Source organism: Thalassophryne amazonica, chromosome 12, assembly GCF_902500255.1.
Source record: "Thalassophryne amazonica chromosome 12, fThaAma1.1, whole genome shotgun sequence".
NCBI classification, from domain to species: domain Eukaryota; kingdom Metazoa; phylum Chordata; class Actinopteri; order Batrachoidiformes; family Batrachoididae; genus Thalassophryne; species Thalassophryne amazonica.
Window position 1 is genome coordinate 36,516,158 of NC_047114.1, and position 13,790 is coordinate 36,529,947.

At 40.0% G+C, this 13,790-nt stretch overlaps 1 protein-coding gene across 2 annotated transcripts in view; it reads left to right on the forward strand.

The window, feature by feature from the left end:
* Positions 1-269: 269 nt before the first annotated feature.
* LOC117522227 (discoidin domain-containing receptor 2-like) overlaps positions 270-13,790 on the forward strand; it is a 58,434-nt gene continuing 44,913 nt past the window's right edge. Inside the window, exons 1-4 of one of the 2 annotated variants that reach the window (XM_034183618.1) lie at positions 270-393; positions 508-612; positions 1,051-1,148; positions 12,889-12,991. In XM_034183618.1, coding sequence (XP_034039509.1) covers positions 554-612; positions 1,051-1,148; positions 12,889-12,991 — 260 coding nt within the window. In that variant the 5' untranslated portion in view covers positions 270-393; positions 508-553. Of the gene's footprint in view, positions 394-507; positions 613-995; positions 1,149-12,888; positions 12,992-13,790 lie in introns of those variants that run through there. The other variant, XM_034183619.1, reaches the window with a different exon arrangement.

Genomic DNA, 13,790 nt, shown 5'->3' on the forward strand with positions numbered 1-13,790 from the left:
TTCCCTGTGACATATGCCCACAGTTTGTCACTACTGCAGATTTTTGCTGTTTTCTGTGGATGAGGAAAGGATTCTTTCTAATTTTCTCATCTGCATGCATGGGAAAACTAATTTTGCTGCATTTCCACATTCAAACGGTGCCAATCACAGCTCAGTATGAGTCCGTGAGATTGGCTTTTTAATCCAGCTGGAGTGCAGCTTTGTTTGTGTCTCATGACTTTTTATCAACATTGTGTCCCTTCCAGTAATTAGCAGGTTGTCCTCTGCAGGAGAATGGACTCTGCTTCTCCAGTAGCTCTTAGCTGCCAGACACCGCCGCTCTCAGCTGGGCCGTAATTAAAACCATTTGCGGATCAGGTGGAATTCTTGGATTCTGGCCTCCCTTCCAAATCTGTAAGTGTGTTATTTTCTCCATTTTGTTCTTCCAGCCAGACACTATTACATCAGCCTTGGTTTCCTCCTCTCTCTCTCTCTCTCTCTCTCTCGCTCTCTCTCCCCTCTTCCCAGAAAGAGCTCAGCAACTTGCTTTGCAGAATCCTTCAGCTCACAGTAGATGTGGGATATTTCTAATGGCATATGGATTCCTAATTGGGAAAATAGAACTTGCAAAAAGTAAGTCTGCTCTTTATTTTCTTATCAGTTTTAGATTTTGTCAGATCAGAAAAGTTTGGGCAGTGCCTACATAATTAGGATAAAAATTGCAAGCTCTTTTTAGATGTATTTATTTCTGTGTTATATTTGTGAGGGATTACAGTTCCTGTTGTGATACATGCATGATGCGTTAGGTGGAATGGACTCCTTTAATGAGCACATGGGGAAGACACCACTTTTCTGTTGCTGAATAATTATAGAAAACAACTATAGGAGCACACAGATATGGCCAGCATAAGAATACCATGCACATTTTTTGGAGAGCTCATTGTGAAGTTGCAGAAAAATGAACATGTGGTCCCACCGCACGTGTCAGTGTGTTTTTCATCTCATCCGTGTTTAAGCACAAGGTTTGCTGTGGACATGCTGCTGATGAAGCCGACTTTCTTCCACACTTAGGTGTGCGACACTTTGGGCACAGATGGATGTTGGAACGCTCAGTCACTGTGTCCTCGTTGCCCTGCTGGCTGCTTCTGTACAGTCACAAGTCAACCCAGGTATAAACATATTGTGCATGATAGAATATAAACATGTAGGAATTTAAGCTCTTCCTCAAAGACACTTTGATTTTGCTTTGATCAAACATGTCACATTTTCAATTCTGAGGTTCATTTGTTTTTTATATGAAGGCCACCATGTTTAAAGCTGTGTCACCTTTCAGATTTCACAAAACTGACAAAGTGTAGTTTCTGCTGAAATTCAAGCGTTATAATGTCTGTTTATTTTTCATAACATGTTGCAAAATTACAGCTCATTTTAATGAAGAGAACATATTTACCTGGGGGGAATTCTATAACCTATATTTTATTTTCCTTTTAACTTCGCCTTCATGAGGACGTATGTGTGCGCATGCATGAGGTTATGAAATTACCAGAAATTACATTTAAACTCATGTGATGCATGTCACAGGGCGTGCACGCTAACATTTGTAAGATGTCTTGTAAATCACTTAAGAGGTGTTATCTGGTTACAAAAACAGCATTTTTTAGATTTAGAAGTGTTTATTTCTCACTAAGTTTTACAAAATATATGAGAAACATATAGATTTCTACAGAAATAAGCTGTTTTGCAGCATTTTCTGCTAAGTTGGAGTATTTTATTCAAGAGAACAGCTAGCTGATGTCACCGTGCATCTCTACTCTGATTGGCTGTTGTAATGTGCTTCCCAGCATCCCTCATGCAAGAAGCCTGCACATGATCTATGAAATCGCTATTATAGACTGTATGGGTCGCTACTGTAAGTAGTTCAAGGCTGTCTGTTCTTTTTGAAATTTTCCCCTTCAGGGTAACTATTTATAATTTTTTTCTAGACAATGCTAATTTTGATAATTTTGGTAATGTCATATTATGAATCCCATATTTAAAGGATAATAAATAAATTATAGTGGTGTTAAAGAAAATTATTTTTATGACTTAAAGCGTAAAAATTTGACAAACTGTAAAGCTTTAATGCAGGACAAACAAATACTGATTAAAAAAATAAAATGGAGATCATATCTCAGACCCAGCAACACATGCCACCCCTTTGCTTATGTGTGTTATTTATTTGGGGTCCATGCTTGTAATGTTAATAATGACAAATTGTGTAAAATAACTGCTTACTTGGATTTGAATCCATAATCATTTCTTTCATGACCTATGTCTGGCCAGTCCACCATGTCAATATATTTTTGAATAGTCATGTTAACAAATAAACAAGAACAGGGAAAACATACTTTGTTGATTTTGATTGTAGGAAAATGGAAAAAATTTAAACCATTAGTAAATTACTTTATTAGTCAATAAAAAGAAAAGCAGTAACTAACATAATTAAGTAATTATTTCATATTATATCACATTCCAGCTTCTCAAATATGAGGATTTGCTGATTTTCTCTCTTTTATATATGACTGAAAAACCTTTGGTCAGGAAAAAAGAGACATTTTAAGGCTGTGTCTTGGGTACTGGGAAATTTACAGTATATGAGCTGCTGCTGCTGCTGCTGTTGCTGTTGTTGTTACATTTTTGAAAATAAAAAATATAGGCCAACAGTGCTAAAATGAGATTAAAAATAAAATTCATTTCCCAAGATGGAGAAAAACTGAAGACAGAGATAAAATGGGAACAACTTATGTTCAATACGCAATTTGGCCAAACGTCTGTGTGACCCAAGGCCCATTTCATCACAACATTTTATTATAAGCCAGAAACTGCTTTTTGAATTTTGCATCTGACAAGAAACAAACGTAAAAGCAGATGACTGGTTGGTGAAAGAATTAGTCTAGAAAATAAAGAAATTAGTCAACGATGTAAACAATCCTGAGTTTGGGCCTGTGGATGAGGCGCTGGTTAATTAGTTGATTAATAAAAAAAGAAGAATTGGCCCATTGTTACCCTTTGTATGTGGCGGCAGTGTGGCGTAGTGTTTACCACAGCTGTCTCACAGCAAGGTTGTGGGATCGCTTCCCACCTGGACCTTTCTTTGTGGAGTTTGCATATTCTGCCCATATTCATGTGGGTTCCCTCCGGGTGCTGTGGCTCCCTCCCACTTCTAAACAAATCCAGGTCAGGTGAATTGGCAACTCTAAATTGACCATAGTTGTGTGCACTCGTGTGAATGTGTTGGTCTGCCTATTTGTAGACTGACAGTAGTCCATATGCTTGCGTCTTGTCTAAGGTGTACCCCACCTCAAGCCCTATGACTGCAGGGTCAGGCTCCAGCTCCCCCCCACCCCACCCCGTGACCCTTGTTTGGAGTATGTGGGTATAGAAAATGAATGAATGGGCAAAGTGTTGATTGTTTTTTACGTGTGTGTGTATGAGAGAGAGAGAGAGAGAGAGAGAGAGAGAGAGAGAGAGAGAAGAGAGACAGCGGGAAATCAAAACAGTAAGACAGATTTCCTTTAAACTTTGTGGGAATATTGGATAGCTAAACAGAGATGACTTGATTTTGGAGTAGTTTTGTCAAAAGGCATGAAAACATGATACAAAACACCATTTTTTTAAGTTTAATAGTTCAACAACCAATAATTCTTTATGGATCAAACTTGGTGGGAATATTACATGGATGGATATATAGAAGGAAAATAATAATTCAAACAAATTCAATATCTTGAAAATGTCTAAAAGAAACTGGCTAAAAACATGACCATTTAGATTTCAATGTGTTATATTCAAGACTGTACATATTTCTACTGATTGTGTTGAGTGTCTCATTTGGGTCGTATATTTTCGGTCTTTCTGAAGTATTAATTTTTTAGTTTTCCACTTTTCCACTTAGACAAGAGCTTAGCAACTACTGAGTGGTGCTCATTATTTCTTTTTACTTCAATGTGAATTAAATTTTTTACTGACAATAGTAAGTTCATTGAACATATCTCTTTTTCACTTGAGGTCACCACAGCAGTTCTGAGATGGATCTGCTTGTTGATTTATGCCAGATGCCCATTCCTGATGCAGTGCCACATTGGATGGAGAATGGGCACAGGTGGCCTTGAACCAGAACACTTCTGCTCTTAAAACAAGCACACTAAGTGCTTGGCCAGCATGTTACTGTAATAGAGAACAAAAAGAGAATTAAACAGTTTGTGATATTTATTGACTAACTGAACATCCATATACGAGGTCTATTAGAAAAGAAACTGACCTTTTTATTTTTTCAAAAACTATATGGATTTGAATCACGTGTGATTGCGTCAGACAAGCTTGAACCCTCGTGCGCATGCGTGAGTTTTTTCACGCCTGTCGGTTGTGTCATTCGCCTGTGGGCAGGCTTTGAGTGAGCACTGGTCCACCCCCCTCGTCAGAATTCCTTTGTCTGACTTCTTCCTAAGAGACTGGCGCTTTGCTTGATCAAAATTTTTTCTGAAACTATAAGGCACATCCAAGTGGACACCATTCGAGAAATTCAGACGGTTTTCGGTGAAAATTTTAACGGCTGATGAGAGATTATGGAGTGTTACTGTTGCTTTAAGGACTGCCCACGGAGCCGGACGGCGCGCTGCGCCCCGAGCTGCTGTCGTCAGCCTGTTTCGAGCTGAAAACTTCCAACTTTAAGCCTCTGTTGACCCAGGATGTTGTGACAGAACAGAGAAGTTTCAGAAGAGCTCAGGATCAGCAGTTTATCCGGACATTCCACTGTTAAAGGAGATTTTGTAATGAAAGACGTGCAGACGGATTCGCGCGTCGGCACCCAGCCGCTCATCGCGCGGCACCACAGCAAAACACCTCCGTTGGAAGCATTACAGGACAAGTTTGAATATGCCCAGCTGTTAAACAATTTCTCGGATACTCACTTGACTGAAAGCCATCGAAAACCGCCTGAATCTTACGAATGGTTATCAACACGGAGGTGTTTTGCTGTGGCGCCGCGCCATGAGCGGCTGGGTGACAACACGCAAATCCGTCCACACGTCTTTCATTACAAAATCTCCTTTAACAGTGGAATGTCCGGATAAACTGCTGATCCCGACCTCTTCTGAAACTTCTCTGTTCTCTCACAACGTCCTGGGTCAACAGAGGCTTAAAGTTGGAAGTTTTCAGCTTGAAACAGGCTGATGACGGCGGCTCGGGGCGCAGCGCGCCGTCCGGCTCCGTGGGCAGTCCTTAAAGCGACAGTAACACTCCATAATCTCTCATCAGCCATTAAAATTTTCACCGAAAACCGTCTGAATTTCTCGAATGGTGTCCACTTGGATGTGTCTCACAGTTTCTGAAAAAATTTTGATCAAGCAAAGAGCCAGTCTCTCAGGAAGAAGTCAGACAAAGGAATTCCGACGAGGGGGGTGGACCAGTGCTCACTCAAAGCCTGCCCACAAGCGAATGACGCAACCGACAGGCGTGAAAAAACTCACGCATGCGCACAAGGGTTCAAGCTTGTCTGACGTAATTGCACGTGATTGAAATCCATATAGTTTTTTAAAAAATAAAAAGGTCGGTTTCTTTTCTAATAGACCTCGTACAGTGCATCCAGAAAGTTTTCAATACGCTTCAGTTTTTCCACATTTTTTTATGTTACAGCCTTATTCCAAAATTCATTTTTCCCCTCAAAAATTCTACTCACAACACCCCATAATGACGACATTAAAATCTTTTTTTTTTTTTTTTTTTTTTTTTTTACTTCTTGCAAATTTATTAAAAATATAAAAGTCTGAAATCAGGAGTACGTAAGTATTCACACCATTTGCTCATTACTGTGTTGATGCACCTTTAGCAGCAACTACAGCCTCAAGTCTTCTTGAATATGATGCCACAAGCTTGGTGCTCCTATCTTTGGGCAGTTTTTGTCAGGATCTGGCCCTTTAGGGCCATCTGTTATTAGTCCACCTTGTGCCTTCGGTGTGTTTATCCATGTCTCATCAGGTTTATGTTATCATTAGTTTTGTTTCAGTTATCCTGGTATTCGTCATTCATGTTCACTTAGTCACTTCAGTCCTAGTTTGTTTCTGTTCATTTATGCTTTGGTCTGCAGTTCGGTTTATCACATTTTTGGTATTTTGCTTTTGTCACAGGTATTGGTCATCATTTATCTCTGATTATGTTCCATTTATTACTTATCTGTTAAGTCCTTTTATTTGTTTCTTATAGTCACTAGCTGTTGTCATTCTGTTCATTATTTAGCCTTAGTTTATGCTGTCATCTCACCATTGTTTATTGCATTCACTTTTATATTTTGATCCGTCTCACTCCGGTTATAGTTTTAAGATAATTGATTTCTTTGTTTACTGCCATCTTCTTAGTTCTGTCAGGTCTGGTTTATATATGATTCTGTTTTAGCTCTGTTCAATGTTCTGTTTCCTTCACGCCCGCCTAAATATGTTCCCACTCCATATCACTGCACCAGCTATTCTGTCTTTGTCTCACACTTTGTCTCTGTCTGTTTTGTATTTTCATTCACCCCTGTTCTTGCAATTGCTCACGTGTCTTTGTTTCTTCCATCACTTCACTCTGTGTCTTCCTGCCTTCATTCTCTTGCACTTACCTTTGTCTTCCCTGTTCATGCCCCCTTCCAGAACCTTCACTGACGCCTGTGTCTTGTTGCACTAATTACATCACTAGTCATATAAGCCCTCACAGTCTCACAGTCCCTTGCTCGATTGTTGAATGATTTCACTTTCCAGTTCTCACGACCTTGCCTTGTTTTGCCCTGAATTCAGCCTGCCGGTATTTGACCTTATTTTGTCCGTGATCACGATTTTGTCTCAGCCTTTGATTGCCACAACGCCGTATATTGTGACCTTGTCCTGTTTTTCGACCAGGCCTCAGCCTCGCGTCCGTCTGTACCTTTGCTCCACTGCTGGACCTTCTGTGAACCGAACCCCTGCCTGTTTCAACGATTTAACCTAATTCAAACCGCACCTGCTGTGAGTTTGCATTTGTGTCCACCCTGTTTGTGCCTTGCCTTGACAGTTTTGCCCATTCCTCTTTGCAGCACCTCTCAAGTTCCACCAGGTTGGATGGGGAGCATCAGTGCACAGCCATTTTCAGATCTCTCCAGAGATGTTCAGTCAGATTCAGGTGTGGGCTCTGGCTGTGCCACTCAAGGACATTCACAGAGTTGTCCTGAAGCCACTCCTTTGATATCTTGTCTCTCGTCTGTGAGCTTGAGATGTCTCTGTACATTGCTGCATTCATCTTTCCCTCAACCCTGACTAGTGTTCTAGTTCCTGCTGCTGAAAAACATCCCCACAGCATGATGCTGCCACCACCATGCTTCACTGTAGGGATGGTTCTGGTTTCCTCCAAACATGACACCTGGCATTCACACCAAAGAGTTCAATCTTTGTCTCATCAGACCAGAGAATTTTGTTTCTCATGGTCTGAGACTCCTTCAGGTGCCTTTTGCCAAACTCCAGGTAGGCTGCCATGTGTCTTTTACTAAGGAGTGGCTTCCATCTGGCCACTCTAAAATACAGAGCTGATTGATGGATTGCTGCAGAGATGGTTGTCCTTCTGGAAGGTTCTCCTCTCCCCACAGAGGAATGCTGGAGGTCTAACAGAGTGACCAACGGGTTCTTGGTCATCTCCCTGACTGAGGCCCTTTTCCCATGATCACTCAGTTTAAACGGGTAGCCAGCTCTAGGAAGAGTCCAGATGGATCCATACCTCTTCCATTTGTGGATGATGGAGGCCACTGTGCTCATTTGGACCTTCAAAGCAGCAGAAATGTTTCTGAACCCTTCCCTAGATTTGTGCCTCCAGACAATCCTGTCTCTGAGGTCTACAGACAATTCCTTTGACTTCATACTTGCTTTATACTCTGACATGCACTGTCAACTGTGGGACCTTATATGTAGACAGGTGTGTGTCTTTCCAATTCATGTCCAATCAACTAAATTTACCCCAAGTGGACTCCAGTTAATCTGTAGAAACATTTCAAGGATGATCAGTGGGAACAGGATGCACCTGAGCTCAATTTTGACCATTATGGCAAAGGGTGTGAATACTTATAGACTCAATTGTCTTCCGGGGGCCAGAGCAGGCGACATCGAAGGACATTTGAAATTGCTGGCTAAGGCTAAGCGTAAATTTGGTAAGATTGTAATTCACGTCGGCAGTAATGACACTCGGTTACGCCAATCGGAGGTCACTAAAATTAACATTGAATCGGTGTGTAACTTTGCAAAAACAATGTCGGACTCTGTTGTTTTCTCTGGGCCCCTCCCCAATCAGACCGGGAGTGACATGTTTAGCCGCATGTTCTCCTTGAATTGCTGGCTGTCTGAGTGGTGTCCAAAAAATGAGGTGGGCTTCATTGATAATTGGCAAAGCTTCTGGGGAAAACCTGGTCTTGTTAGGAGAGACGGCATCCATCCCACTTTAGAGGGAGCAGCTCTCATTTCTAGAAATCTGGCCAATTTTTTGGGATCCTCCAAACTGTGACTGTCTAGCGTTGGGACCAGGAGGCAGAGCTGTGGTCTTATACACCTCTCTGCAGCTTCTCTCCCCCTGCCATCCCCCTATTACCCCATCCCCGTAGAGACGGTGCCTGCTCCCAGACCACCAATAACTAGCAAAAATCTATTTAAGCATAAAAATTCAAAAAGAAAAAATAATATAGCACCTTCAATTGCACCACAGACTAAAACAGTTAAATGTGGTCTATTAAACATTAGGTCTCTTTCTTCTAAGTCCCTGTTGGTAAATGATATAATAATTGATCAACGTATTGATTTATTCTGCCTAACAGAAACTTGGTTACAGCAGGATGAATATGTTAGTTTAAATGAGTCAACACCCCCGAGTCACACTAACTGTCAGAATGCTCGTAGCACGGGCCGGGGCGGAGGATTAGCAGCAATCTTCCATTCCAGCTTATTAATTAATCAAAAACCTAGACAGAGCTTTAATTCATTTGAAAGCTTGTCTCTTAGTCTTGTCCATCCAAATTGGAAGTCCCAAAAACCAGTTTTATTTGTTATTATCTATCGTCCACCTGGTCGTTACTGTGAGTTTCTCTGTGAATTTTCAGACCTTTTGTCTGACTTAGTGCTTAGCTCAGATAAGATAATTATAGTGGGCGATTTTAACATCCACACAGATGCTGAGAATGACAGCCTCAACACTGCATTTAATCTATTATTAGACTCTATCGGCTTTGCTCAAAAAGTAAATGAGTCCACCCACCACTTTAATCATATTTTAGATCTTGTTCTGACTTATGGTATGGAAATAGAAGACTTAACAGTATTCCCTGAAAACTCCCTTTTGTCTGATCATTTTTTAATAACATTTACATTTACCCTGATGGACTACCCTGCAGTGGGGAATAAGTTTCATTACACTAGAAGTCTTTCAGAAAGCGCTGTAACTAGGTTTAAGGATATGATTCCTTCTTTATGTTCTCTAATGTCATATACCAACACAGAGCAGAGTAGCTACCTAAACTCTGTAAGGGAGTTAGAGTATCTTGTCAATAGTTTTACATCCTCATTGAAGACAACTTTGGATGCTGTAGCTCCTCTGAAAAAGAGAGCTTTAAATCAGAAGTGTCTGACTCCGTGGTATAACTCACAAACTCGTAGCTTAAAGCAGATAACCCGTAAGTTGGAGAGGAAATGGCGTCTCACTAATTTAGAAGATCTTCACTTAGCCTGGAAAAAGAGTTTGTTGCTCTATAAGAAAGCCCTTCGTGAAGCTAGGACATCTTTCTACTCATCACTAATTGAAGAAAATAAGAACAACCCCAGGTTTCTTTTCAGCACTGTAGCCAGGCTGACAAAGAGTCAGAGCTCTATTGAGCTGAGTATTCCATTAACTTTAACTAGTAATGACTTCATGACTTTCTTTGCTAACAAAATTTTGACTATTAGAGAAAAAATTACTCATAACCATCCCAAAGATGTATCGTTATCTTTGGCTGCTTTCAGTGATGCCGGTATTTGGTTAGACTCTTTCTCTCCGATTGTTCTGTCTGAGTTATTTTCATTAGTTACTTCATCCAAACCATCAACATGCTTATTAGACCCCATTCCTGCCAGGCTGCTCAAGGAAGTCCTACCATTATTTAATGCTTCAATCTTAAATATGATCAATCTATCTTTGTTAGTTGGTTATGTACCACAGGCCTTTAAGGTGGCAGTAATTAAACCATTACTTAAAAAGCCATCACTTGACCCAGCTATCTTAGCTAATTATAGGCCAATCTCCAACCTTCCTTTTCTCTCAAAGATTCTTGAGAGGGTAGTTGTAAAACAGCTAACTGATCACCTGCAGAGGAATGGTCTATTTGAAGAGTTTCAGTCAGGTTTTAGAATTCATCATAGTACAGAAACAGCATTAGTGAAGGTTACAAATGATCTTCTTATGGCTTCGGACAGTGGACTTATCTCTGTGCTTGTTCTGTTGGACCTCAGTGCTGCTTTTGATACTGTTGACCATAAAATTTTATTACAGAGATTAGAGCATGTCATAGGTATTAAAGGCATTGCGCTGCGGTGGTTTGAATCATATTTGTCTAATAGATTACAGTTTGTTCATGTAAATGGGGAATCTTCTTCACAGACTAAAGTTAATTATGGAGTTCCACAAGGTTCTGTGCTAGGACCAATTTTATTCACTTTATACATGCTTCCCTTGGGCAGTATTATTAGACGGTATTGCTTAAATTTTCATTGTTACGCAGATGATACCCAGCTTTATCTATCCATGAAGCCAGAGGATACGCACCAATTAGCTAAACTGCAGGATTGTCTTACAGACATAAAGACATGGATGACCTCTAATTTCCTGCTTTTAAACTCAGATAAAACTGAAGTTATTGTACTTGGCCCCACAAATCTTAGAAGCATGGTGTCTAACCAGATCGTTACTCTGGATGGCATTTCCCTGATCTCTAGTAATACTGTGAGAAATCTTGGAGTTATTTTTGATCAGGATATGTCATTCAAAGCGCATATTAAACAAATATGTAGGACTGCCTTTTTGCATTTACGCAATATCTCTAAAATCAAAAAGGTCTTGTCTCAGAGTGATGCTGAAAAACTAATTCATGCATTTGTGTCCTCTAGGCTGGACTATTGTAATTCATTATTATCAGGTTGTCCTAAAAGTTCCCTAAAAAGCCTTCAGTTGGTTCAGAATGCTGCAGCTAGAGTACTGACGGGGACTAGCAGGAGAGAGCATATCTCACCCGTGTTGGCCTCCCTTCATTGGCTTCCTGTTAATGCTAGAATAGAATTTAAAATTCTTCTTCTTACTTATAAGGTTTTGAATAATCAGGTCCCATCTTATCTTAGGGACCTCGTAGTACCATATTACCCCATTAGAGCGCTTCGCTCTCAGACTGCAGGCTTACTTGTAGTTCCTAGGGTTTGTAAGAGTAGAATGGGAGGCAGAGCCTTCAGCTTTCAGGCTCCTCTCCTGTGGAACCAGCTCCCAATTCAGATCAGGGAGACAGATACCCTCTCTACTTTTAAGATTAGGCTTAAAACTTTCCTTTTCGCTAAGGCTTATAGTTAGGGCTGGATCGGGTGACCCTGGACCATCCCTTGGTTATGTTGCTTTAGACGTAGACTGTGTTTCATAATTATTGTATGGCCTTGCCTTGCAATGTGGAGCGCCTTGGGGCAACTGTTTGTTGTGATTTGGCGCTATACAAGAAAAAAGTTGATTGATTGACTTATGTATATGTGATTTCTCAGGGGCTTTTTATTTTGAATAAATTATCAAAAATCGAAAAAAATAATGTTTTCACATTGTCATTATGGGGTATTGTGTGTAGAATTTTGAGGAAAAAATGAATTTCATTCATTTTGGAATAAGGCTGTACCATAAAATGTGGAAAAAGTGAAGCACTATGAATACTTTATGGATGCACTGTAATTAACCAGATGAATCAATAATGGAGGTAGCTGTTAGTTGAAGCTTGTTTTTCATATCATATATCACATCATATATGTGATCACAGCTTAAAGCATGACTCACTCAATGTGTGTATGTCATATAGTATAGACTTAAAATAACTTTTTCATTCCTGTGGGAAAATTATGTTGACATGAAGAAGGAAAGAAATTTTCAGTGGGTGGGCTCAAAATACACAACGTGCACACACACTGTGTGTTTGTGTGTGTGGTTTACCTCATGGTCAGACTGCATATGCCTCCAGAACAGGGGAACCTTTCACATACGGGGGGCACTCAGGGGAAAAAGTGTAGGTGGAGTTGCAGGTAAAACATTCATACTTTTTGAGAATATTTTCACAGTAAAAGGCTTGTTTGTTCTGCTGCTCTGTCAAAGGTGAAGGTGAATGAATTACAGACTCCATTTAATTACCAGGTAGAAACCGTTCAGAATAAACAGTGACACATAAGCTGCAGTTTGGCCATTGAATCATATAAACACTAATGTTCCTTCTATTAATTCAATTCAGTTTGTCAATCTTGTCAACCCCATTATTATTGTTCATATAATATCAGGTTTAATGTCCAGGAGGTGCCAATTTTCCAAAAAATGTCAATATTCTCTCATATGATTCTGGTTTAAAAAAAAAAAAAATAGATGAAACAGGAAGAGGGTGCAGCATGGAAACCACACCCGACACTTTTTGCTTAGACTGGCACTGACACAGTGATGTGTCTGTTTGGCTTTAGAGGCCTTTCAGGGCTGCAGGAAGTCAAGGAAGCCCTTACGACCTACTCCACTCCTGCAAGAAGAACTCAAAGGCATATTATGTGCATAAAAAAAAAAAAAAAAAAAAAAAGGTCGTGTCCAAACAAATGCATTGTTCACGTGCTGTGCATGTGTATTATGTGCTTGTAGAAATGTGCCGCTATCCTCTTGGTATGACTGGCGGCAAAATTCAGGATGAAGACATTTCAGCCTCCAGTCAGTGGTCTGAGTCAACTGCTGCAAGATTTGGCAGGTAACTGATTACACAGTTTACTGCTACTCATTTCAGTCACTTTTGGTCAACAAATACATAGATATTGCCGTTGCATTTACATGAATTCACTTTTCTCTCTTTTGCAAGAAAACAAATAACCAAGTCTTTAGACTTCTGGTGCTTCCATTATTACGATATGACTGAAAACGTGGAGGCTAACCATTAACGTAAGGTAGCAAATGCATGTCTTTGGAGGATTCTTGGGTACCACTGGAAAGACTCTGTGCCAAACAATTAACCTCAAATTGGACATAGTATTTGCATTGTGAGGAAATATCAGGTGTGACACTATGTCCATGTGGCAGATTTATCTGGGCATGATCCCTGCAGCATTCACGTGTCAGGATGAGAAAAAATGTCACAGCGGTTTCTTTTATTTGCAGCTGCATACTGTAGATGATTATCATTTTTCAATGATAATACCATGGACAATAATTTATTTAATTGAAAGATACAGAGTTTTAGTATTATTCACATCATTATATTGAAATAGGAAACCCTGGCTCTGATGGCATCTTAAAAAGTTAACTTTTTGTGAGGTTAGAAATTCAGTCCTTTCTGAAATATTACACAAATTATTCATGTTTATCTGTTTAAAACCAGGCGACTCTCTGCACTTAAATAATCCATCTCGCACTGTCCATTTTTTCCTTCTCCTTAAAAATAAAACAACATCTGGTTTGTCCTTGTTTGCAAAAGTTGAAAATTTTTTACTTTTGACAGCAAGTGTACTCAGTCACAGCCAGAGGTGGTGGAATTTTTCTGTCAATCTCTCATT